The 23,151-nt window shown below is 49.3% G+C and overlaps 9 protein-coding genes across 9 annotated transcripts; 4 read left to right on the top strand and 5 right to left on the bottom strand.

Moving 5' to 3' along the window:
- Positions 1–700: 700 nt before the first annotated feature.
- FSUBG_2758 (uncharacterized protein) lies at positions 701–1,474 on the top strand (the record flags this gene model as incomplete). The annotated part of the gene is made up of 4 exons (XM_036680565.1): positions 701–710; positions 830–1,067; positions 1,125–1,290; positions 1,346–1,474. The coding sequence occupies 4 exons, from the start codon at positions 701–703 to the stop codon at positions 1,472–1,474; spliced, it is 543 nt and encodes a 180-aa protein (XP_036541778.1).
- A 658-nt stretch (positions 1,475–2,132) lies between these two features.
- Positions 2,133–2,741, bottom strand: FSUBG_2757 (uncharacterized protein; the record flags this gene model as incomplete). Its single annotated transcript, XM_036680564.1, has 3 exons — positions 2,133–2,197; positions 2,244–2,336; positions 2,450–2,741. The coding sequence occupies 3 exons, from the start codon at positions 2,739–2,741 to the stop codon at positions 2,133–2,135; spliced, it is 450 nt and encodes a 149-aa protein (XP_036541777.1).
- A 2,374-nt stretch (positions 2,742–5,115) lies between these two features.
- FSUBG_2756 (conidiation 6 (con-6)) lies at positions 5,116–5,465 on the top strand (the record flags this gene model as incomplete). Its single annotated transcript, XM_036680563.1, has 3 exons — positions 5,116–5,233; positions 5,281–5,328; positions 5,377–5,465. The coding sequence occupies 3 exons, from the start codon at positions 5,116–5,118 to the stop codon at positions 5,463–5,465; spliced, it is 255 nt and encodes an 84-aa protein (XP_036541776.1).
- Positions 5,466–5,890: 425 nt separating this feature from the next.
- FSUBG_2755 (Target of rapamycin complex subunit LST8) lies at positions 5,891–7,006 on the bottom strand (the record flags this gene model as incomplete). The annotated part of the gene is made up of 4 exons (XM_036680562.1): positions 5,891–6,304; positions 6,355–6,850; positions 6,909–6,930; positions 6,985–7,006. The coding sequence occupies 4 exons, from the start codon at positions 7,004–7,006 to the stop codon at positions 5,891–5,893; spliced, it is 954 nt and encodes a 317-aa protein (XP_036541775.1).
- A 3,323-nt stretch (positions 7,007–10,329) lies between these two features.
- Positions 10,330–10,725, top strand: FSUBG_2754 (uncharacterized protein; the record flags this gene model as incomplete). Its single annotated transcript, XM_036680561.1, has 2 exons — positions 10,330–10,414; positions 10,472–10,725. 2 exons carry the CDS (start codon positions 10,330–10,332, stop codon positions 10,723–10,725), a joined length of 339 nt encoding a protein of 112 aa, XP_036541774.1.
- Positions 10,726–11,435: 710 nt separating this feature from the next.
- On the top strand, positions 11,436–12,437 carry FSUBG_2753 (nitrilase; the record flags this gene model as incomplete). Its single annotated transcript, XM_036680560.1, has 1 exon — positions 11,436–12,437. The coding sequence occupies one exon, from the start codon at positions 11,436–11,438 to the stop codon at positions 12,435–12,437; it is 1,002 nt and encodes a 333-aa protein (XP_036541773.1).
- Positions 12,438–12,747: 310 nt separating this feature from the next.
- FSUBG_2752 (spermidine synthase) lies at positions 12,748–14,338 on the bottom strand (the record flags this gene model as incomplete). Its single annotated transcript, XM_036680559.1, has 4 exons — positions 12,748–13,025; positions 13,354–13,887; positions 13,944–13,979; positions 14,302–14,338. The coding sequence occupies 4 exons, from the start codon at positions 14,336–14,338 to the stop codon at positions 12,748–12,750; spliced, it is 885 nt and encodes a 294-aa protein (XP_036541772.1).
- A 1,361-nt stretch (positions 14,339–15,699) lies between these two features.
- FSUBG_2751 (uncharacterized protein) lies at positions 15,700–18,501 on the bottom strand (the record flags this gene model as incomplete). Its single annotated transcript, XM_036680558.1, has 1 exon — positions 15,700–18,501. One exon carries the CDS (start codon positions 18,499–18,501, stop codon positions 15,700–15,702), a length of 2,802 nt encoding a protein of 933 aa, XP_036541771.1.
- Positions 18,502–20,469: 1,968 nt separating this feature from the next.
- FSUBG_2750 (uncharacterized protein) lies at positions 20,470–22,173 on the bottom strand (the record flags this gene model as incomplete). The annotated part of the gene is made up of 1 exon (XM_036680557.1): positions 20,470–22,173. The coding sequence occupies one exon, from the start codon at positions 22,171–22,173 to the stop codon at positions 20,470–20,472; it is 1,704 nt and encodes a 567-aa protein (XP_036541770.1).
- Between the last annotated feature and the right edge of the window lie 978 nt (positions 22,174–23,151).

The following is a 23,151-nucleotide window of genomic DNA, read 5'->3' as shown; positions in this document are numbered from 1 at the left end:
CTTGAACATGCGCTTGCAAAGGGTCGTCCTGAGTGGAGGCACATCTTGACTCTCTCACTGGTGGCCCAGGATTCTGTCTCAAAAGGCTGGCTTTAATTGCCGAGCCTCTCATGTGTGCCGTAGGGGCTCTTCGACTAGGAAGAGAGAGGGGGTGCTTGATGTCGGGTGGTATCCCCCCTTGGACCTAGTAGCCGTTCGCTTCCCGTTGGTGGAGCATGGCATGCCTTTGGCAAGCTTAGGTCGAGCTGTAGACTGAAGTTAGACTAGATGGAGACTTTTCTGGAGCAAGAGCTTCTTGGAACTCTTCTTGTTGTCTGTGTCTGTTTCTAGTTTCTCGATGGAGTATCTGGGAGGCCTTCGACAACCATCACGATAATACAATACAAAAAGGATGCCCGGTTCTGCTGCTTGTTTCGATTGTTCAGTCAATCAATCAAGCAAGCATTGAAGAACCGGCTTCTCTCAACTGTTACCAAGTGATCGACATGACAAAGCTCTTATAATATTTCCTTACCTACCATTTTCGTCAACTTTTTCATCACCGACTATTTTACGATCCAAATCGATTTTGCTTGATTCGAATACATTACGAGTCTCTTTCCTGGATCTTCTTCCATTTTTGGCCTTGTTGTCGTCGTGTCCCAGCTAGTCTGATCACCTAGACCTTTCGAAAGCAATTCCAACCAAACACTAAGAAATAATGGACGGATGTAAGTTATACCTGGCCAGCTTGGCAACTCTCTACAGTGGTCAATTGGCATCTTTGCACCACCACAGCCCCCCTTGGAGACTCAGAGACACTGACACGTGAACTTGTTATCACCTACAGTAAACGAGTTCCGCACAATGCGAGTTGCTGAAGTTCTCTCTGATTTCCGAACACTGCAATACTACATAGCTGCTGCTCCTGTCGACCCTGAGGATACAGCAGACTACTACACCGAAGGATGGGCTGCTCTTCGACAATGTGCGCTGGATGGACAACACATTCTGGAATGTGGTGCGGACACCAGTGTACCAACTCCCCCTGGCGGGGAGCAAGAGCAGATGAAGGCCGAGCTTAAGCAGTAGGTCTTCAAGTTTGCTAGACAGGAACTCGGGGCAAGTTTACTAACACCTTGAAGAGTTCTCCTGGACGCGTACGCGAGACGACACGAGGGACAGAAGATTTACCTTCGACAAGCGGCGGCTCAACGATGGGTTGAATATAGAAAACAGGTGCTGCAGGGCGGCGTACCAAACTCGAGCAACCAGTCTCAACTTCGAGCATGCGATCGTCAACTGCGAGCGGTACGATATATAGCCTCCAATTCTCTAAGCCATCTTTTACTGACTCTTGCTGCAGGAGCTCTCAGCCATCGCCGATGAAGTAATCTACGCCGAGCTCAAGGCCTCGGATGAAGGAATGGGCCGCTGGACGGCAGAAGATCCCAGTCTCCGAAGCGTGCTCCGCTGGCTGCGAGCACGACGGTGAACAATGCGCCAGGGAACCAGAAACGACGAAGCTACCACGTACGATCCAAGATACCCCCAGGACCAACGGTTGTGATGAACGAGAGACGAAACGAAGAGAACCAAAAGCAAGCGAACGACTTCTACGCTAATCATGAAAACTTTCTTCCTATTACTTCTTTGACGCCTACGATTCTTTAACGAATACCCTTGACGACCGGATATTTAAGGGGGAGAGTTGAGGTTTGGGGTTGTGATTTTGCAAAGGATAAACATGTTTGTTATATTTTCTTCATGACTAATGAGTCATGGTTTGTTTTACGGGATGTAAACGATACAGATTTGTGTTGCATGGGCACACTTTGAGATAGATGGAGAGCATCTCCTGGGTCTTGCAGGGCCTTGGCTAGGAGAACGGGGCTGGGCTCCATTGACTGCCTGGAGCAGAACAATAACATAACTACCTATTTACTTTACCTCTTCTCCTGCGTTCTGTGATAACTTCATATTCACTTGTCACTTACATGCCTCGCCCATGCTTGTAGTTTATGTTTCACCAAATAAGTCTTTCAGAAGTGGAGTCTCGCATCCATGTTGCTCCCATTGCTTGGTAACCAATCCGAACAAAGTGTTTGTTGAATACAAAACCATCGACGTTCGATTACATATATTCTAGTCTATCAACGCTTGCTCTGAACACACAAACCAATTCCAACCAACATAAGAGCCATTCCAACCGCAGTATCTAAAATGATCAATATACAGAAAGCTATGAACGAACACAAACTCACCTTTACTGATCACTTTACCATCGACGTACCAATCACCCAGAACGGTAAAGAGGAACGCCAACGTGTTTACAATGGGCACGGTCAAGCTCAATTCTGATTGTCGTCATTAGTAACTAACACCTCGGCGTGGCAAAGATTCACTAGACTATCCGCGATCGACACCCCCTGACAATCTTTGACAGGCGAGTTTAGGAAGCACAACTTACCAGCCTGTCCAATAAGCAAGAAGAACCAGATGCTTCCCGTAAGATTTAGAACCAATGGGATCGCGTAACGAGGATTCTTCAAAAGGTCAATGACCGCAAAGAAGGCTCCGTATAACTTTGACTTCAGCCAGCTAGATTGAACTGATGGGCTCTCAAGCACCGGATGCGTAGGTGGATTATGTGATTGAGCGGCGCGACGGATGAAAGGGGTTGTAAAGCCCCACGCGAGCCCGACAAGAACGAAGCTGAGGATGTAATTGAAGACTGGTGGCTTCTCGTCTGCAGATGCCATGATGGTGATGATGATGCAACACAAGCTTCCCCTGCGTTCTAGATTTTCAATATCAAGGGATCAAAGAGAGGTGTGAACGTAGACCAGGGAACATGGGGCTCGTGCGTTCGTCAAGAAAGGGCTGATACTAGTCCACGAGGACTATTAGTCGTCGGGTTGTGATGGTTGTGTGGAGGTTGAGATTGAACCCAGGGCAGAATCTCGCAGGAGAAGTGCGTTCTAAAAATATTACTGGAGGCTAAGGCGTCAACGTGGCTGGCGGGTCGTGAACTCAGCCTCGCCCTAGGGAAACTCTGTCCACTAAGGACGCTATCTTTACAGGGGGCTGTTGATTGATTCCAGGGGGCTTGGGCCAGCTGGTGTGGCGCTTTCTGGCTCCCCGCATGGTCAGTGCTTTTAGCCGCATTCCCGCGCTGACAAGCGACCCGACCATCCATCATGGACATCTTTTTCTCACACAGACACATCGCTTATTCTTTTTGGTGCCAGATGCTGTCACCGCTTGCTAGGAGTAACCCACATATCGTCCCGGCCACTCGGGGCTTCTTGGCGATGATCCCTGTTCAGCTGGACATGGGGACTTAAAGTTCTTATGCGACGTCATCCGGATGTTGGACATAAGGCCCGTGGTTGGCCTCCCTACCTCCTTGTGATCAACATAGGCCCTGTAGGGAGAGACCCAGTTCCGGCGATGAGGAATATCGATAGACGCACGGCCAAGAGCCGCTCGATGGAGGTCCATTGAGTTTGATTCGCTCCCTTTACCGCGGACACGCCGATGAGCCACTTGTCATATCCAGATGGATCGACATAACATGTCTCGCTGTCCCACGAGGACGGATCAGCTATATGCTAGAGCCAGTTAGTGTCATATCAGCGGTTTCGTCTAAGTTTCGGGTCGCCCTAGAAAGCTGGTACACTCCGTGATTGGTTTCTCGATCTCGGGACTGTCACCAAGCTCAACGACACAGAAGACAGGATTAAGTGATCGTCAATCCGTATGTCGGCTTCAATTTGACCGTATATGCAGATAAGTCGGCGAGCGCCGGTTGAAAACTTTTATTCATACAGACACTCTTTGAGGTATTTACATCGGAATTGTCCGAATCATACCCAACGTCTCAGCTTGTCGATCATGCAAAGTTTCTAGTGATCAACCTACCCTTGACCAACCACAAGACAAATGACAGAATTGATATCAGTTAAGTTGGTCTTGCTTACAGAACATTGTCAGGCTGCAATTGGATTCATTAATCTTAGACATGTTTCTATTCGATATTGTTCCTCGCCAATGCTTTGAGAGTTCAAGCTTGGTAGAGACTCAGTGGTCGGTCAGTCTCTATCCATGGATCCAATCACTGTAACCCAAAGCTGGAGTAAATGCAACCAACGAATATTCAACCCCCTTTTTCTCATTTTCTCTCGCTTTCTCACATGTCGCTCTCCTTCTCCAGTGTTTCACGGGACCTCGCGCATTCTTCGTGGTTGGTCCTATATTTGCGACGCGTTCTGATGTCATGATCCGCGTCCATGATTCATCAACTGGCACAGACCGTCTTTTAATCTTTGTTTGCTTTGAAGTTCCTACTTGAGCCAGTGGCCGTATTTTTAGGGAGTATTTGTTGTAGTTGGCGACGAGTGTCTCTCAACATGGATTGATACGTCATAACAGTCTTGCGCGGGAACATTATAGTTGTGGTATTGTTGGTGATCTCAACCAACAACTTGCCCTTTTCGAACCTCGTCGTTGCTATGATAGTGATCTAGACTATAAACCTCGTCTTGTGATCGTGCATGACCTACAAGGCCACTCAAAACTGAGAGCTGGTTGCAGCAAGACCGGACTTTACTATCGATCGACCCAATAATAACCTACAAACTTTTCCCAGGTTGTTTCCAATTGATGTCTCTGATATCGCACAAATGCCAGAATGTCACTATTCACGCTTCAGCACCATGATCGAGCATTTGTACGTGATGAGATACTTGCTCAGGGGCTGCCTGCACGTCATCACACAACAAGCCGTTTCCGCATTATTCCTCACCAAAAGCAAACAATCCCGTCGCGTACCAGGTCAATATGCAAGCTTCCTAACGAGAAAGCAGCTTCCCGACAGAAACGTCGTAATAAGAGGAGGCTGGATGATCTGCCAGCTCATCAATTGCGTCAACGAAATTGTCTTTGATGTTTACAAGTTGATTTCCAGTCTGGGATCAGCGATGAGATGTCAAACAATGACTGAGAAACAGCTATAAGAAGCCCTGTTGTTCGCAACTGACCCAAAAATTCTCATCAACACATCAACAATTCTCAAGCAACAGCTGCCACAAGACCTCATATTCCTTACCAATTTCACCACACACTTCCTCCAAAATGACCGATGCTCAGGTTGCCGGCGGCCACAAGGCTACCATCAACAACCCCAACACCTCCGAGGAGGCCAAGGAGAACTCACGTCAGGTTCTCGAGAACGAGTTCAACGGTGGTGATGGTAAGCTCCATGTGTCCTATTATAAGTCCTATTCTGACGCTTTGCAGTCGCTAGCGCTGAGGACAACAAGGAGAAGAACCCTGGCAATGTTGCCGGTGGTCTCAAGGCGCAAGTTTCAATGTTTCTTCGAACTTGACTACCAGCTGATAGCAATAGTACCCTGAACAACTCCAACGTCTCGGACGAGGCCAAGCAGAATGCCAAGGAACGTCTTGACAAGGAGGATTTCTAAAATCACTGAGGCTGCCCATGTCTAGCTAGCGACCTCGATACCTACACGAATGTTTGGAAGGCCTTGGAATTCACCAACGGCATAAATTAAATACGAACAATTGAAACTGTCAACAGATTAGATCCCTCTGTGAATACATTGTGTAGCACGTTGAAATTTCGTAAGATTTGTTTAACCATTCCATGTTCGATGTGGCCAGCATTATTGCCTCTTCAATGCCACGTACTTAGTATCATGCTTCAGGGGCTTCCAATGTGATTTCTGTTGACAAATGGATGCATTTTACTATCTAGGGCACATGTCCGTATCGAAGCTTCAATCCTCAAACAGTAATATCCGAACCTTACTGAAAATATCGCACCAACGCCATTCTCCCGCCAATCTGGCATGAATCTAAGTGATATACCGTGCTCCTTATAACCCTTTTATCGTGTTTCTGAGTAGTCGTTCAACGCAACACAGACAGCCCCTCTGTGATGTCCGTTGTATTGCCGGATAATCTGCTGGCTATGCAACTCCCACAATCTCGCATAGTGATCGGAGCAAGCAGTGACCAGGTATGCAGAATCGGCGCTGAAAGCACAATCCCACACCCAGCGCTGGTGCCCGGTAAGAGTGGCTTCTAAGGGATACGGCTTGGGTTCCAGATCTGTGCTGGGTTCGATGTTCTTCACTTCCCAGATCTTGGCTGTGTGGTCTGCACTACAAGTGGCGAGTTTCTTGACGTCTGGGGATAGAAGAATACGGGTGATGTATTCCTTGTGGGCATTGAAGTGCGTTACTGGCACTAATTGTGTGCGATCAAAGCTCTGAATAAGATTCCACACGAATACGTTGCCCTAGCGAAATGGTTAGAGATTAATTTCCAGCACCTCTGGTGGTTGCTTACAGCATTGTTCGCAGCGCATAGCAAGGACCCATCACTAGCGACAGTAACGCTGGAGACTGAGACGTCCTCTTCTGGGATGAGCTCATGGGAACAGTTGTTCTCAGCCAGATCCCACACCCTGACACTTCCAGACCTATCACAGCTGATGATCTCACCCTGGTTGGGGTGAATCACCACATCGTTGGCTGGACAGCCATGGTTGTAGCTTCGCTGAATCGATCCGGTCCGTGTCTCCCAGATCTTGACGGTCCCGTCCTCGGAGCTAGTTACCATCCATTTTCCCTCGCAGTGAAACGCGACACCTGTGATATTCCCGGTGTGGCCCTCAAATGTCAACAACGGGTTAGGATTCGTAGACTTGATGTCGTACAGCTTGACGGTATGATGGCCAGCGGCGGCAAGGTATCGCTTGTCGGGGGAGATACAGAGACGGTTCACCTGGGAGTCAGGGTGTTGAATCGTGCGTGAACAGATACCCGACAAGGCCTCCCAGAATCTAGAAGCTGCATGTTAGCCATTTGCAATCACCAGTCGAGAAGCGCATCAAATCGTACCTGATAGTGTGGTCATAGCCAGCTGCGAGGTGGGTTAGCTAGTACTGGAGGATATGTATAGTAGAGTCGCATTTACCTGTGCAGAGAATAACAGACATTTTGAAGGCGGGAAATCAGTCGCTTAAGCTCAGCTCATGGTCTTGATAGTTATCCCAGGACCTTTTTGTTCAGGAAGGTCGGGAAACAAAGGATTCATTAAGATCCCAAGCTCTAATTCCCTACTCCAAGGCCTCCTCTCCACCGCGAAGAACGACGCGCATGGAAAGGATATGCAACAACCAAGCTATGCATTTAAACGGTACTAGACTGCCTCGTAGCGCAACGTCGCATCCTCCTTCCATAAGGTACCTACCACCCAGTAATTCGAACAACAGGTTTTCTGACATGAACATGAACAGAAAAGTTGATTCTCAAGCATTAAAGAATACACCAAATATTACCACGATTTTGTCTCCGTCCTTTCAGCTTGATCCGTGGCAGCGTTTGTGAACTATTATGCCACAATGTGGACACTTGCAAGTGCATACCACAAAGATCATGCAGACCAAGCTCAGCCGAAAGTCAGAAAAGGCCAGAAATTTCTGGCAGAACCTCGCCAAGTTACTACGAGACACACATTGTCTAAAAGGGCGTCATTTGTACGACGAGCTTGGCTTGTGTAACAGGTCGCACAGGCTCATCGTGGTTTCGACCATGCCATCACCCGCCTCTGCAGCTCGTTCAGAAACACCGCCTGCCCACCGTAGAGCATTTGCATCAGCAACAGCTCCTGGCAGGGCAGATGATATGACTGATCCAACCATTTCTCGTCACGTCAACTTGTCATTCTCGCGTGGTCGGGCCGTTGTAACACAGCTACAGGAAAATGGGCGTTATGTTGGAGGAAGTGATGAGAGTCTGATGTTAGAGCAGCTGCAAGTGCAGTAACCGTCTATTGAGCAGCAAGTGCATGTCCACGGAATCACGATCTCAGTCTTTTACTGAACTGTATATCTGAACGTATCAACTGGGAGTTATTGCACAATGTCAAAGTCAAAGAATGGCACCCCTTGCCTGCGTCAATTTCAAACCGACTCTGAATGAATTATCAGATCATTTCACGAAAACATCACCGATGCAGGTCCAACTGCCGTGTGACGCCGTTGGAGGTTCAATACGGCCTGTTGACATCGAGACCTTCGGAAGTTTTGAGACATACACGGCATATCCTATGTGACCCTCAAAGCAGGAGGGATTTCTTTCTCTTCACTGTCATCATACTTGAATCATCAGGTCTGTTGGGACTGACTGCAGTCTTCCAAAACAGAACGAAGTCTGGCTGTTATCCCCTGACGGCTCCACCCTCTTCAATAACAGCGAGAGCCAAATACGGGTATGGTTCAGCTGACTTTCATATTATTTGAATCAAGACATCACCGATCTTGGGGATGAGATACGATGATAGATACTGTCAGAGATAAGAAAATCTACTTTTCGGACCACTGCGTACCTTCTCTGATTGGTGATCGAAAAGTCTCCCGCGTCGAGGTCATCTGACGGTCTGTTGATGAGCTCAGACGTCATCAAGCACGAATAAGCATCCCGCGGTGAATGTGCATGGTTTGAGGCTCAGGATAAGAAGTATCCTGTTCAATTGGCACAGGTGTCTGCAAGGCCATCTGTGCAACAACCCCAGGCTCAACATCTCCGACCTTGTTATCTTTGACTATTCTTTTCCTTAGCAATGGATGGTGTACCCGTTATCACCCATTGGCAACGACGCGGGATGGGTTGGGTGGTCAGACTGTGAATAGTCTCGTCCTAGCAAGATCTTAAGCCGAGCCAAGGCAAGAGACGGCATTGATCGATAAGACAGCCAGGATTGGATGAGACGTCTGTTGGCGATGACTTTCCCAATTACAAAGCGTTGGTGGGCAGACACCCGTAGGCTCAACAGAGAAGGGTTGAAGTAGTTGGGGGTAACACAAAGGCAGAGCTAACGAGGAGGTGCATGACTTTGCGCATCGAAAGATCACGGCAAGCTTACTGTTTCCTTCCTTATTTCCAGTCTTGGCTTGACCGATGGATAACATATGTCTTTTGACCGGTGAGGTTATTGATGGGCGTACAAGAGTGGCATGTTGACAACGATGTCGTGGCTTCGTGTACTTGGTTCTGTCTCTGGGACAACCTTTGGGCTCACTTGATGCAGCAAATAACGACAAACGCGGCTGCCATCAGGAAAGTCGGTCAACTGGTGAACTATGCCAGTTGGAGAGGCCCGACGCTCATCGGGAGGTTGCACCGGATAAGAGACAGGATGGGCACAGCATGATGGCCGAGACTAGGATTCATTCAGGATCTCGGTTTCATATAACCGCACTATACACCAGTGTGATTTCAAGATCTCAAGTGATGCGAAAAGATGGCCTTATGCGTCCCTTTTCAAGCAAGGCTACTACTAGCTGACTCTTCACGAGACGCGGTCGGTCTGTCGCTCAGAGTCAATATGTGACACCCACCAGATGAACGCTTTCCAGAATTTCCAGCATCTGTTATGGGTGTTGGGCAAGTAATGTCATGGCTGCTGCAACTACTTAGGCATGCACGCAATAGCACAGCTATTTGAGAAATGGCGTCTTTTATTACCCGTGAAGCTGCATGAGTTCAGCCGAAGTCACAGAGTCCGCTTAACCTGGTTCGTCGCAAAAGCTCGGGGTATGAGGCACAACCTTGCGATCATGCAGCAAGCCGTCAGAGTTGGTCAGCATGGATTGTGATTTGCCGGACACCTCCGCAACCGGTCAACATTTCGAGGCATTTTACCTCCATATAAGCACCGACGACGCGGTCCAGGAGGCGCTCTTGGTACAGACCGAAGGAGAGTTGCATGAAGTGCAGAAGCCACAAAGCGCAGCTATTCGGCCAAGTTTGTGCTGTAGTTCGGGGCCGACTGGAGCTGGTGTAGGGATGTGCGTCTGGAAATGAGGCCCAAACCCAGGACCCCAGATATGTGAATTTGCATCCCGGCTCAGATGAGCGCCGTTGAGTTCGGGCACGAAACATATTGTCTAGGGATTCGAGCCCGATTAAGGCAACCAAGCATCCTGACCCAATCGCCATCACAAGACCCGGTTGCAGCCGGCATCTTGACAACGGCTACCAACTCTGGCAGACATGTTATGACGCTCCATGTCAATTCTCGTCTTCGTGCTGTTTATGAGGCGGTGTGTTGGTGGCCGTTCTGAACAATGAACATGGCCTCTGTCGAATTGGCTGTCTGATATATACTATGGCCAAAGCTGATGCTCTCTAGGATGAGACTATATATATAGATAGGCCTTCCTGATGTTGCAATGAAAGATTCGGAAAATAAGAAACTCAACTGACTGCTACCAAACTCAAACACCACAAACAACAACAACTCCTGCCATCACTTACTATGGCTTCTTCTCTATCCTCCTATGTCTTTGATGATGAAGGCATGACTTGGATCACCTGTGATCTATGTGCTGGATCCTTCCAGCGTGGGTCGTAGGTTCACTATTCTCCATTATATCTCAGCTTTACTGACTCTCAAGCAGTGGGCTATGCCAGGCCTGCCATGGAACCAAGCTTCGTCGAGTTTCCTACAGCTATCTCGCTACAGGATCCTCCCCTCCCCAGGTTCAAGGAGGCACCACTCCTCCACCTCCTCCTCCATCCAGAGGTGGCCAGCATGATCGTTCTCACGGAGGCTCAAGTGGTTTCAGTGTCTATGGACGCCGTTCTTGATCACTTTACCTCATGGCAGGCTAAGGTCAGTCTTGCCAAGAAATGTCTTTCAGGACATGTATAAGAGGGGACAGCCGTATCAGGCTATATACAAGTGTGCACACTCAATCGTTTGAGATACCATGTGATTTGCTTTTATTGGTGTGGAAATCTGTCTAGGGAGGGATTTTGGTTCTGGTCGGTATTTGTCTGGTGTCACTCGTTTTGAGGCTTGACTTGATTTACCCTGATCGTTGGTTCGAAGGATGGAGCTGTGCTGCTACAGAAGCAACAATTGGCAGCTAATCTCACTCGTTAAGAAATGGACTTTTCTCGAAATATCACATTTGTAGCTGTGCCGATCGGTTTTTTAACTCGTATACTCGACATTAAGCATAGAGCGCCGCAGACACACTGATTTGCCAGGGTCGTCCAACTGTTGAGTCATTCGTATGAGGTTCTGTGTAACTCAAGGGTATCTTCTTATCTGGAGCAACACTGAGGTTCCCCTAAATAGTTTCTCAAATTATCGTGGCAACTGTAGGCTGTTCAATGGTTGTCTCTTGGTCAACTCATTCATCAATACAGCTTTTGACGAATAGCATCTCCTCCTCTTGCCCCGCGTCATACCGCGGGAGTGAGAGCTCTTTACATAGGTACTGTACTATTCGTAATGAACCCCACCCCCACTTCCATTGGATCACTTCACTCGTACCCCGATGCCGGCACCGTCCCTCATCAATCTCTCCATATATTTCGCCATCTTGATAAACTTGCTGATTTCACTCATAAACGATGCGAACTGTCCTTGGCCGACTCGCACTAGTATCTCGATCTTTGACGACCTCAGTATCACCGTTCTCACTATTCCAACGAAGCAGCCCCTCCATCATCCGCAAGATGTCGTCTGTCACTGAACCAGTCCTTAAGCAGCGTGTCAAGCTGTCTCTCATTCAACTCGCTTCTGGCTCTGACAAGAAGGCCAACCTCGATAGTGCAGCCTCACACGTCGCCCGAGCAGCTTCTTCGGGAGCAAAGATTGTTGTTCTGCCAGAATGCTTCAACTCGCCTTACGGAACAGATCACTTCCCTCAGTATGCAGAGACTCTACGGCCTAGTCCGCCGTCCAACGATGCTGCGCCCTCTTATCACGCCCTCTCTGCAATGGCCGCTGATAACAAAGTCTACCTCGTTGGTGGGTCAATTCCAGAATACAGCCCGGATACGAAGAAGTACTATAACACAACTCTCATCTTTGGACCAGACGGTGCCTTGTTAGACACTCATCGCAAGGTACATCTCTTTGATATCGACATTCCTGGCAAGATCACATTCCGCGAGTCAGATATTCTCAGCCCTGGTAACAAGGTGACACTTGTTGATCTTCCTGAGTACGGCAAGATTGCTGTTGCTATCTGCTACGACGTTCGCTTCCCTGAACTGGCCACCATTGCCGCTAGAAAGGGTGCGTTCGCCCTTATCTATCCTGGTGCTTTCAACACCACAACCGGCCCTCTTCACTGGCAATTACTCGGCAGAGCTCGAGCTGCCGATAACCAGCTCTATGTAGCACTCTGCAGTCCCGCACGTGCTGAAACGGGCTATCCTGCTTACGGCCACAGTCTTGTCGCCGACCCAATGGCACAGGTCCAGGTTGAAGCAGACGAGAAGGAGACCACTGTCGACTGGGAACTCGACCCTGAGAAAATTACCGAAGCGAGAAAGAACATCCCATTGAACACTCAACGAAGGTTTGATGTATACCCTGATGTGAGCGAGGGAAAGGTTCAGTTTTAAGAGCCTTGAGTCTCGAGACCGCTACCCCTTTGAGTTGAGTGGCATATAAAAGCTAGGATTGAAATGCGTCACGGGACGATGACGGAGAATATAATGAGCGAGGGACCAAAGTCCTTTATTTCATGACTCAATCTGCAGTAAAAGGCCAGAGTCTTTTCCTTTTTGGTACACATATATACCTTTGCGTCCTTGTTAATCTATGCGTGACCACCTTGGTCATCTTTTTATATCTCCGTTGATCCCTATCCTGCGTAAACTCATAAAAGTAGCCCGTCATCCTACCCAAAGATCCTCGACATGGTAAACGGCTTTACTCAAGAGCCTTCTGGGCGAACTTGGGAAGCACGAAGCTGGCCTTGTGGATCTCAGCAGAGTAGTATCGGCACTTGGCGTCCTCCTCCTCCTTGGTCCAGGATCGGAGAGGTGTCTTGACATCGGCCTTGGGGTCCTTGGAGCAGACCATGAAGCCAATCTGGCCGGAGGGGTAGGTAGGGATGGTGGTGTAGGCGTACTCGGCGACGGGGAAGATAGCCTGGCAGTCCTTCTTGAGGCGGGTGATGAGGGGGAGGTGAAGCCAGGGGCTCTCGGCTGTAAGCAAGTTAACGAGTCAGTGTAGTCCCATTAGAAACTACTATGCAATACTACAATAACATGGCGGATCAGGAACAGCAGAACTGAACGGACGAACACGGCACACGTTAACCAAAAAACGAAATGCATGCTATCGCGGGACTACCGGAAGCAGAGCTGGGAAAGCAGCACTAGCTTCTGGGAGCCCCTAGGAGGGAAGCGGCACCAAAATGTGCCCATCGAGGGAAATCCCAGCCACAGCGATCAACTTTGATCCGGGAGGGTTCCCCGATTCTGCCGTTCCTAGGGACGCCAGTTACTCTCCTCAAGAAAATAGGGAACATACAACCTTGAGTAGTAATGACGCCGCCCTCGCGGAGAGCGTCGTGGAGGAGCTGGAAGTAGCTCTTCTGGAAGAGAGCCTCGGCGGGACCATCGGGATCGGAGGAGTCAGTGATGATGACGTCGAACTCGTTCTTGTAGTCGTTGAGGAACTTGAAGCCATCGCCAATATGGGTCTTGGACTTGGGGTGGTCGAAACCGCAAGCCATGGAGGGGAGGTGCTCCTTGGAGAGGCGGACAACAGCCTCATCGATGTCGCAAAGGGTGGCCTCCTCGACGCAGTCGTGCTTGACGATCTCACGGAGAACACCGCCGTCACCACCGCCAATGACAAGAACCTTCTTGGGGTTGGGGTGGGAGTTGAGGGCGAGGTGGGCGATCATCTCCTGGTAGGAGAACTCGTCACGCTCGGTGCACTGGATAACGTTGTCGAGGACCAGAACGTTACCGAAGTCGGTGGACTTGAAGATGAGGACATCTTGGTACTTGCTCTTCTCGTGGACGAGGACCTTCTCGACGCGGAGGGTCATGGCATGGCCTATTGGGTAGGGTAAGAATTGAAAGCCGTTTTCTGAATGAATTATGTTTGCCTACCGGGCCACATGTCCGAGATCTCTCGGAACCAGCCATCTGAGAAGAATGTTAGCTTTTGCTGGCAAGAATTGAAAACTCTGAGGGAATTGGAGTGTATGCGAAGATATTGGTGTATGGAGGGGATGCGTAGATTGAAGAGCTGAGACCATCGCCATTGTGTAGCGATAAGCTCAAGAATCTGAACTCGAACTCTTATGAGAACCAATCGTCAGGTCATAGGTTTCATTTTTAAGAGAACCGTGAGGAATTGAGTGGCCAGACATGTGCATGATGATCATCATCATGAGAGAGGGGCAGGATAACGCGGGGCAGCAAAAAAAAAAAAAAAGAGATAACATGAACAGCAAGAGAAACATACCCTTGATGGTAGGGTGGGTGATCTCCTCAGAAGACATTTTGTAGTTGGAAGAGTAGAAAGTTCGACGTGACGTAAATGCAAGCGACGAGCCGAAGGTGGAAGTGGTGATGTTTCGTGGAGGTGAAGAAAAAGGCGGGAGTCTTGACTTTTTAAAAAGGTGCATCCATTCCTGCTTCTGGAGCAACTGCAACTGGTGTACACGGTTGTACAGGTACCCGCGTCCGCGCCTGCGAATGCAAGAGCTCCCGGTCGTAAGTATTAGTGGAGAAACAGCCATTGGATGGCTTTAGCGGGTAAAAAATTGACGCCGCCCACACAGAACAGAAACAGAACCTGGTGATGGCACTGTCGTTTTTTTGGGTATCGATCGATTGGGGCCCCAGACAATTATTAGGCGGTGATTTTCAAGGTTGCTGAGGCATTACTGGGTACCCTAGACAACTTTGTCTCACTGTAAAGGGTGATATAGAGTCATGATACAACGCATTGGCCGTTTAACCCATGCTGTACTGTTCTTGTACTCGGTCAACGCTAACTAACGTTAAATCTTGTAACTCATTATTCTGCCCAATTGCTGCCATTTTCGGCTTAACCGCGCTAACACGTCAGTGGGACAAGACAAGAAAAAGGTCAAACAGTCCATAGCACAACGTGGGGTGGTGGAACGACGCTTGGGAGACAAGTTGAATATCAAAGATAAAGCTGACTCAATCTCTCTAATTATTTCCTCTTGTGGTAACCTGATCTTTCACCCCGGCATGATCCATATTCGAAGCGGGCCATGGGGATTGTAATCCTGAGTTGAATGGTCAATTGGTCGTTCAAATGGGGATATACAGCCACCAGACGCTTCACATTGGTGACTTGGGATATACCTCAGAGAGCAGTTGGTAACTAGGTGGGTATATCTCGTGAAATCATCTCCCCTTCTCGTCTCTCATCACAAGGCAGAGCATAAGGACCATGAGTTTAAATAGAACAATATACATCGCTTGTTGGGTATATCCTTCAACAAGCTCAGACAAAGAGGAGGATGTGAGCTGATATCGTGGTACAAAAGATCCTTCCCAGATTTACAAACTTTTCCCGCTATCAAGGTACAATCTTCCAATATCCAGAATCAGAGGATACCCAACTTCATCTGAATAGCATTGACTCATCCAGCCCATAGAATCGTACGCCCTTGTTACCCCCTAGCGCCATTCACCCCTAAACCTTGATTGCAGGAACGCCTTGTAAACCAGAACCTTCCTGTAAAACGCCAAGCATATAATTATAAACACATAGAACAATGAAAATGCCAGCCATTGGTGGAGATGGACATGTGTACAGAGAGTTGAAAATAGGGCTACCTTCCTGTTCTTTGGCAGCAATCATATACAACGTACTTCGAAAACCTCATGATCTGTTATCGTCATCTTCGTGAATGTGAAATTCGGCCGCGTTGTTATCTGGCCACGCGTTTTGTGTACTGGGGTACTCAGAAGGTTGGCTGCTGATGTTACTGTCGGGATCAACGTTTTCGTTATCTGAGGCCTCGCGCTGGTCCTCGATCCCAGGCCACGGCTCGTCTTCTGGAAGCTGCCAGCCCTGCGAACCTTGCTCTACGAGAGCTTGGTCATGTGTGACGATCTCCATATCGTTCACGCTTTCAGCGTCTTCCATGTCTTCGGATCCGCTCTCATAAATCTCGATGTTAAAGTCCGAGTCATCGTCGAAGTCATCCTGGGCGGGAACAGGAGCAGCACTTCCTGCGCGAATAGGTCGTTCCTGGAGAGGGGCATTGCTGTACGGCGTAGCATAAGCAAAGGGAGTAGTACCACGCGCTGGTTGACGATCATGAATTCCAAGAGGCATTGGACTCGGTGAAGCAGTCCATCTGGGTGTGAAACGATGGCTAGGTGATCTTGTGCGGCGACGCTTCATGATTGCCGACTGGGAGTTAGCATGCAGAGCTGGAGACGAGCGACGACTCTGTCCGTATGATGCAACGCGGCGTCTGCTGAGAGCAGGCGAGGCTTGTATTGGGGCAGACATGGGCATCGAAGAAGTTCTAATATGAGGCGGGCGAGAGCCCCGTCTGCTGAGCAACGGTGACTGAGCACGTTTCATTGACGGGCTTGCAGATTTGATTGACTGCAAAGCTGGATAAAAGGTCTGTGATGGTGATGATGAGGTTGGTGCCTTGTCAGGTCGCACGTTCATGGAGTTGTTTGCACTCGGTGGCCCATCAAGCTGCTCAACCCAAGACCAGCACTCTTCATAGGGTTTGCCTTCGTCTAGTGAGGCTGATGGATCAGGGGCGACCGGACTCATTTCCCTGAGCATCTGCCACGTCCAGCCCATTTCATAGGCCTGAAAGTCCTGGAGGTAGGCATCAGGGTGAGTTACGAACAACCTAGGCTCAGAAGCTCTCATCATGACTTGGCTCAGGAACTGAACATCCCACACAGCTGGAGTCATCATCTCAGCAGGACTGAGGAAACGTAATCGGGAATCCTTATGGATTTTGCGAAGGGGGACCCAAGTCGATTGAAGCCCTAAAAAGGATGATGAGCGAGGATCTGTCGTTTGTGGACGAGAGAAAATGTTCATCTCGCGAAAGAGGTGACCGAAGGCTGCGTTCATAGCCATGGTAACGCTACGAGCGTCCGAGCCCTTGACAGATATCGTCTTGATTAGACCACGACTGCGCAATCGTCGATCAATAACGCCTTTGTCTGCGCAAGCTTTAGGCAGAAGCCATTTCGTATCTTGATCTGAGACCATCCAGTCAGGGTAGAGCGACATCTCAGACCGGAGAGTTGCAGTGCTGTGCGTCATGGGTAATTGCGTCCAGTCATCGTTGGAGATTTGTGGCTCGTTCTTGAACTGCTGGGCCTCCTGCCACACCTTTTTAAGGGGGAAAGGCAGAAATACCACCTCGATCTCAAATGGATGATTTGGGGATGGCATCAGCGACTGTAATTGCACCACCTGTGCTTGTAGAGATTGGACCTGACTCCAAAGCTCCTGTGAGTGGGTTGGCCGACTCGTAGTGCTGGTCGATACCGATATCACACTTGCATCATCGCCACGGCGAGACGTAACGCTATTGCTGTCGTTAAGAACGCTCTTGTTATCATTAACAAGTTTTTCCACCTCCTCAACACGACTTTCTAAATCAGTCATGCGAATGTCGGCGTGATCATGCTTTTCATGGCATTCTTCATGTCCCGCTGCTGTGAATGAGACTGTCTCCAGCCGATCTAAACGCTGGTCGTGACCGCTGACAATATCAGATAAGTTCTTGAAAGCGCGACGCGAAACAGCTGCATTGAAAGCGGTGGTTCGGGGTTCGGACTGGGTTGATGTGCTTGCGCGGGGGGTGTCAGGTGGTTTGTAGTCCTGGGAAGTCCACGTAAAAGAGTCAGCTGGCGGCGCCTGGTTCTGAGGCACAGAAGTTGGTGGAGCATCCTGGGTATTGGCCTGAGTCGGAGATGGAGGTTTCTCTGCTGTAAGCACGTTGAGTGTGTGAAGTCCCTTTCCTGCAAACGGCCGGAGATATTTGGCTTGGGCGGATGAGGTTGTCGATGCGGTCTGAGAGGCAATCAAACACTGGGCCGGTATTGGTGGAATAGCAGAAGGGCAAGACTGTGACTGAAGAAGGCCACCCAAGCTCAAAGTATCCGGGATCGAGGCAGAAGCACCGAGGTTTTGGCTGGCAGGAATCCTTGAAAATGGACCAGTATCCGCGAATATTCTCTGGTCCGGCAATCTCTGGTCTGGTGTCCTTTGGATGAAAGAAAAGGCTCCTGCATTAAAACTCGAGAAATCCATTCCGGGTATCACAGGAGGCGTCTTGATGGCAATGTCCACTACGGGGCTTAACGGTTCTCTTCCGGTCCTGGGTCTTTCGTTCTCCTGGCCTGGTATACCCACCTCGGGCTGCTGGACATCACGAGATCCCTCCTCATGATAGCAGGCGTGATGATTGCACATACACCATTGGGATTGGTCCGGTACAAGATTGCCAGTTGGGCAACGACTCCAGAACCTCCGGCATCCACATCGGGCTCCATTGGCACCAGGATTCAAGTCCACGAAACCGCAAGCTCCTCCTGGCAAGCTGGGAGTCGTCGCCCTTATCGCGACAGCATCTGTGTATATATCGAAGGCATTTGGGGTGAAGTGAGACGGGTCGAACGGGGTCGTTGCCATTGGAAGCTACACGCGCTCATGTCGCGAGGTTGAAATCGAAAGCGACTGTATAGATAGGCTCGGGTGCCTTCGAGGTTGGGTCCAAGACTGGGAGAAAACGCTATATAAGAGATATATATATGGTAAGGCAATTGGTCGATGACAGCCGTGATGATGTGTCAAGGGCCGCAACCAGGCCCAACTGGACAGGGTCGCAGGCAAATCGGCCGCCTAATTTCAGTTCATCGCACTATAAGATCAATTAGAAGAGATGTCCAGGTCATCGAGGTTGAAAAAAATCCAGGCGCAATCCATGAAACCCGGGCGAGGAAATGGAACAGAATCCCAAGACATGGATGAGACTGACCAAAGCGCGAACAGAGAAGGGAAAGCACAGGAGCGCTGATGGAGGGCGCAGCGCAATTTATACGATGGAAGCTCAGGAGACAAGAAATCGCAGGCGAACGGGAGAGAGTGGGCGAGAAGCAAAGTCGCAAGAGCACGAGGCACGAGATGGAGGGGACTCGAAATTGCCTGCCTGCTTATGGAGGAGGGAACAGGGCGAACAAGGCGACTGCTTTTCGAGTGGTTCACGAGATGAGATAGGACAAGAGGGGACGGGGATAGGGAGTCATTCCCCCACAGCAAGACACGCCCAGACAGTGGACACACGCGCGAATCCTGTTGATGCACTATTGCCATAAAAGGCAAGTAATCATAGCTGCCTTTACATTGGAAAATAGAGTAGAAATACAGTATATCCAACACAACTCAATCGCTCAAATTATAAGCAAAATGACGATTTCAAGTTTCATAGCGAGGGAATTAATTCATGTCTGCCGATAAGATCCTTTTTTAGGTTTTAATAACGTCGACCGTTGAAGAACACGAAGCTTCATATCTGCTTCTAACGTCTTCTTGGTTAAAATGCAAGGGAGACGCGAAACTTGTTAAAGCGGCACCACTTGTCTCAGAGCGCGCTCCTCGCCAAGTCACTTTCAGAGCTGCCTCTCTTTCTACCCCGCCTAATTAAGTGCTCACGCCAGTGCACGCTCACTAAAAGTAACAAAAGCACAAGGAAGCGCTTCAAGATAAGGATTTTCTAACCAATAGGGTGCTTCCGCACTGGACGAGTCCCGCCTTGCTACGGGAGCGAACGGCGCCTCCCTCTTCTCCCCGTTGGTCTAAGTTGAGTCAAATGAACGGTTGGACAATGTTATCTGAAAAGTAGAAACTCAGTAATGAGGCATGAAGAAATAGTATATCTGGAAGAATGGGAGTCGTAATTGTAAGAACTTTTGATTGAAGAACCATCCTAGGCCCGTTACTAGATGTGAATGGTACGCATTTCAAGACTTACACCACTTACAAAGAACCCCTCTGTGCTCAGGTACAGGCTGGAGCTGTTTTCACAAAAAGTAATACAACCCGTGCGAAGAACCAAAGATGCTGCCTCATTTAGGCAAATGTCACACGAGGCTGGAAATACGATTGGTTCTCAGCCTCTCTTAATATTGCTTTTTCTTTCCAAGATTGACGTGATTGTCATGCCCCATCTCGACTCGTTCAGTGAGGCGATAACTGGGCCCCATCGCCTCGATCAATGGCTGGCTGTGCAACACACCAGAATATTTAGTGACAAAGAAAATAACATCACAGTGAATCGGCAATAGGACGATGGAAGGCAATTTGAATGCGAAGAATGAAGGAATAGATTTCTTTGTTTGAAGTGAGTATTGGGGACCTGCCCAAAGACAAGTCCGTAAAATCATGAAATAAAACTCTATCATGTCCCAGAAAAACTCCAACCAATATCTTTGAATAATTTTCAATAGTGGTGATTCCCATCGTTTATTACTTACATCATGTAGTTAACCTGTAACTGGGAAAATGCTCATATACTCCTGATGTGACCGTTACAATGCGTCCGTCGTAGCTCATGCGTCAACATCTGTCACACTTTCATCTTCGCATGCATCATAGTTATCGTCACACTTCGCCCCAGCTACCCATCGGACCGTTGGACGCGATTACAGAGCCTGTACCCAGAGATCCACCTATGTCCCAGTAATGTCGAGATGAGACACTACTACGGCGGGCGGATCGTCTGGTGCTCTGACTCGCGCAACTACTCGGATGCCGAATTGCCACTGGACTTCCGGGCGTTGTAGCTTTGAACGTTCGGCGTTCGGCCGGAGGTCGCATGCGTGAAACTAGCGGGTGGTGTTGACGGACACGCGCTAGCTTTGCGGCTGTGTCTTGACTATTTGACGTAGCTAGATGAGCCGGTGTTGATGGGGCTGGATTGCTGCTTCGAGGCATGAAACGAGAGCGTAGATATCTGAACACTAGTTTCATATCAAGATCTTTCTCCCATTCCTCCTGAGTGAATGTGTTGCTCATAGGAGTGTCTTGTCGTGATGTTTGTGTTGCTTCGGCCGATGGTTCAGATCTACCATGAATGTTGATGGGTTGTGATGATGTCTGAATTGTTGGTTTGAATTGTGGGAATGACGCGTGTTCGTGTTCTGTTGGTCGAATGTTGTCTGTGGCGGAATGAGACGAGTTTGACTCTGGGATGATTGGAAGGCCAGCGTAGGGGAGTGGCATCTGCTGGACTCTTGTATAGGTTGAGAATGCACCAGGATGGTGCGAAATATGGCTGACGAGGGAACCAAGCTCCCTTGACATCCTCTCTAGCATGTCCAACTGCCACTCCTCTCTAGAGGCAAACTGTCGGGACTCCAATGCTAAGGTTTGGGAGGCGCGGGGTGTTGACGATAGATCTTCATCATCCTCAGGCACCGTTTCTCCCAAGAACACTGAAATCGATCGTTCGTCCATTCCAACTACATCTCGCAAGAATCTTCGTGTGACTTTAGAAAAGAATCCTTCTGAATCCGACGATGTTCCAATAGCATCCTCATCGTGCCATGTCATGTTATCGGATTCTCCATCATAGGCAAGGGCTGATGGGACAGAAGGCACATTGGAGGACGGGCGTTTCTGGATAGATGCTTGCGAAAATCGTCTCCTCCTTGTCTCGCGCTGAATCTCACCTAGCAGTACTCGACTGTGTTCCAGTCGCCAAGCTTCGATTCTTTGGCGCTTCTCTGCCTCATGAACCTGATCATGCTCTACGTCGAGCTGCCGCAGATCAAAACTCTCTCTTCGCTGGTACTGCCGCCTGGGGTTGAATCGTTCGAATTGGTAGATGTGATCTTGTGCTTCGGCCCCCAAGGTGGGCTGGTCAAGGTGGAAGGAGCCCAGGCCATCGTGGCCGGGAAACACTGGCCCAGATCCCTGCTGCTCGTCCTGTGGCTGGTACTGCACTGCAGATATTGAGCGAAAGCCAGGCAAGTGGCCGTCTAGACTATCTAGCTCGGCATCATCCTCTTCATCAAGACCAGAGGCTGAGGCAGATTGGCGTGACTCAGCCTCCGATTTCGCAGCCGAGTTCAAGCTGCCCAGATCTCCCACTCTTGATCTTCCAGGAGTTTTCAATGAGTGGTCCGTTTCGGTGAGATATGATGTTGTTGTCACATCAGTGGGCGCGAAGAGCACCCATGTCTGCGACTGTTCTGGTTCACGTTCTTGTGTAATTGGCACTTCTCTGCGGGGGATCTCTTGTTCGTCAACAGGAGCCCGTACGACGCGCTGGACCGACTGTCGAGTCGGCTGATGAAAAGCCATGATTGTTACGCTCGTTGCAATTGTTGTGAAGCTGCGAGGTTGGCGCCGATAAGGAAATGGCGGACAAGATAAGATGCGTTGATGATGGAAGTGGACCCCCTAGATAACTGTACCCGTCGCCTATGTCGGGGGGGCTGGCGGAGGTGATATGCGGTAAAGTGGAACAAAGCAAGTAATAGATGACTTGGATGCTCGCGGTTGACGACCTCGAGCAAACCAAGGAGTGAAAAGGGTGAAGGTATGAAGTAAAAGACAAGAAGATTCGAAAACCAAGGATGTTGGGGGAAGAAAGGGTTTGTAGTATCACTGAAGAGATAGGGAGAAGAGAGGCGGGAGGATTGCAGAAGGAACCTTTGGAGGGGCCAGTCAAGCACCTCAGCGCAAAGCGAACTGCACCAAAGGAAGCTAGGCCATTATCCGTACCTTAGAGGGATGCTACGCTCATGGGCGTCATCTAGACACTGTAGTCGGGGGTTGATCGGCGGGTGGGGGGGAAGACGCTCGCGTGTTCACTTGTCCATCCATCTGCCATAGCCAGTAAAGCTCAGCTGCCTTTAAACTCAACAAGACACAGAGAAACAAACATGTACAGTACCCGGAAAGACGGGTAGAAAGTACCACTGCATAATGCTGGGTATCGATATGTTAAGAGTTAAGACATCTTATTAAAACTATGCGTTCCCACTCAACAGAGTCCACCCGCATGAGTCGCGAGACGCGGAGGGATAACAAACCCAAGGCCGCATTAAGACGTACAACCCTGATTCTAGTTCTGGCTCTTCTGACGTGGGCAGGCGTAGCAATCTTGTTAACGAAGCCCGAACAAATATGACGGCTTTCGGGCCTGCTTATCACTTCATGCCGTGCTGACCGATATTTCAACCGCAGCCGGAAGTTGATATGCCTAATAAGAAGTCGTACGGTTAAACCATCGTTACATTCTTCGAGAAGGTAAAAAGGCCCCGGCACATATCCACA

This window comes from Fusarium subglutinans (genome assembly GCF_013396075.1).
Source record: "Fusarium subglutinans strain NRRL 66333 chromosome Unknown NRRL66333_c0000024, whole genome shotgun sequence".
Classification (NCBI taxonomy): Eukaryota; Fungi; Ascomycota; class Sordariomycetes; order Hypocreales; family Nectriaceae; genus Fusarium; species Fusarium subglutinans.
The sequence above is the reverse complement of the archived record's forward strand: the minus strand, read 5'-3'. Positions and strand labels throughout refer to the sequence as shown.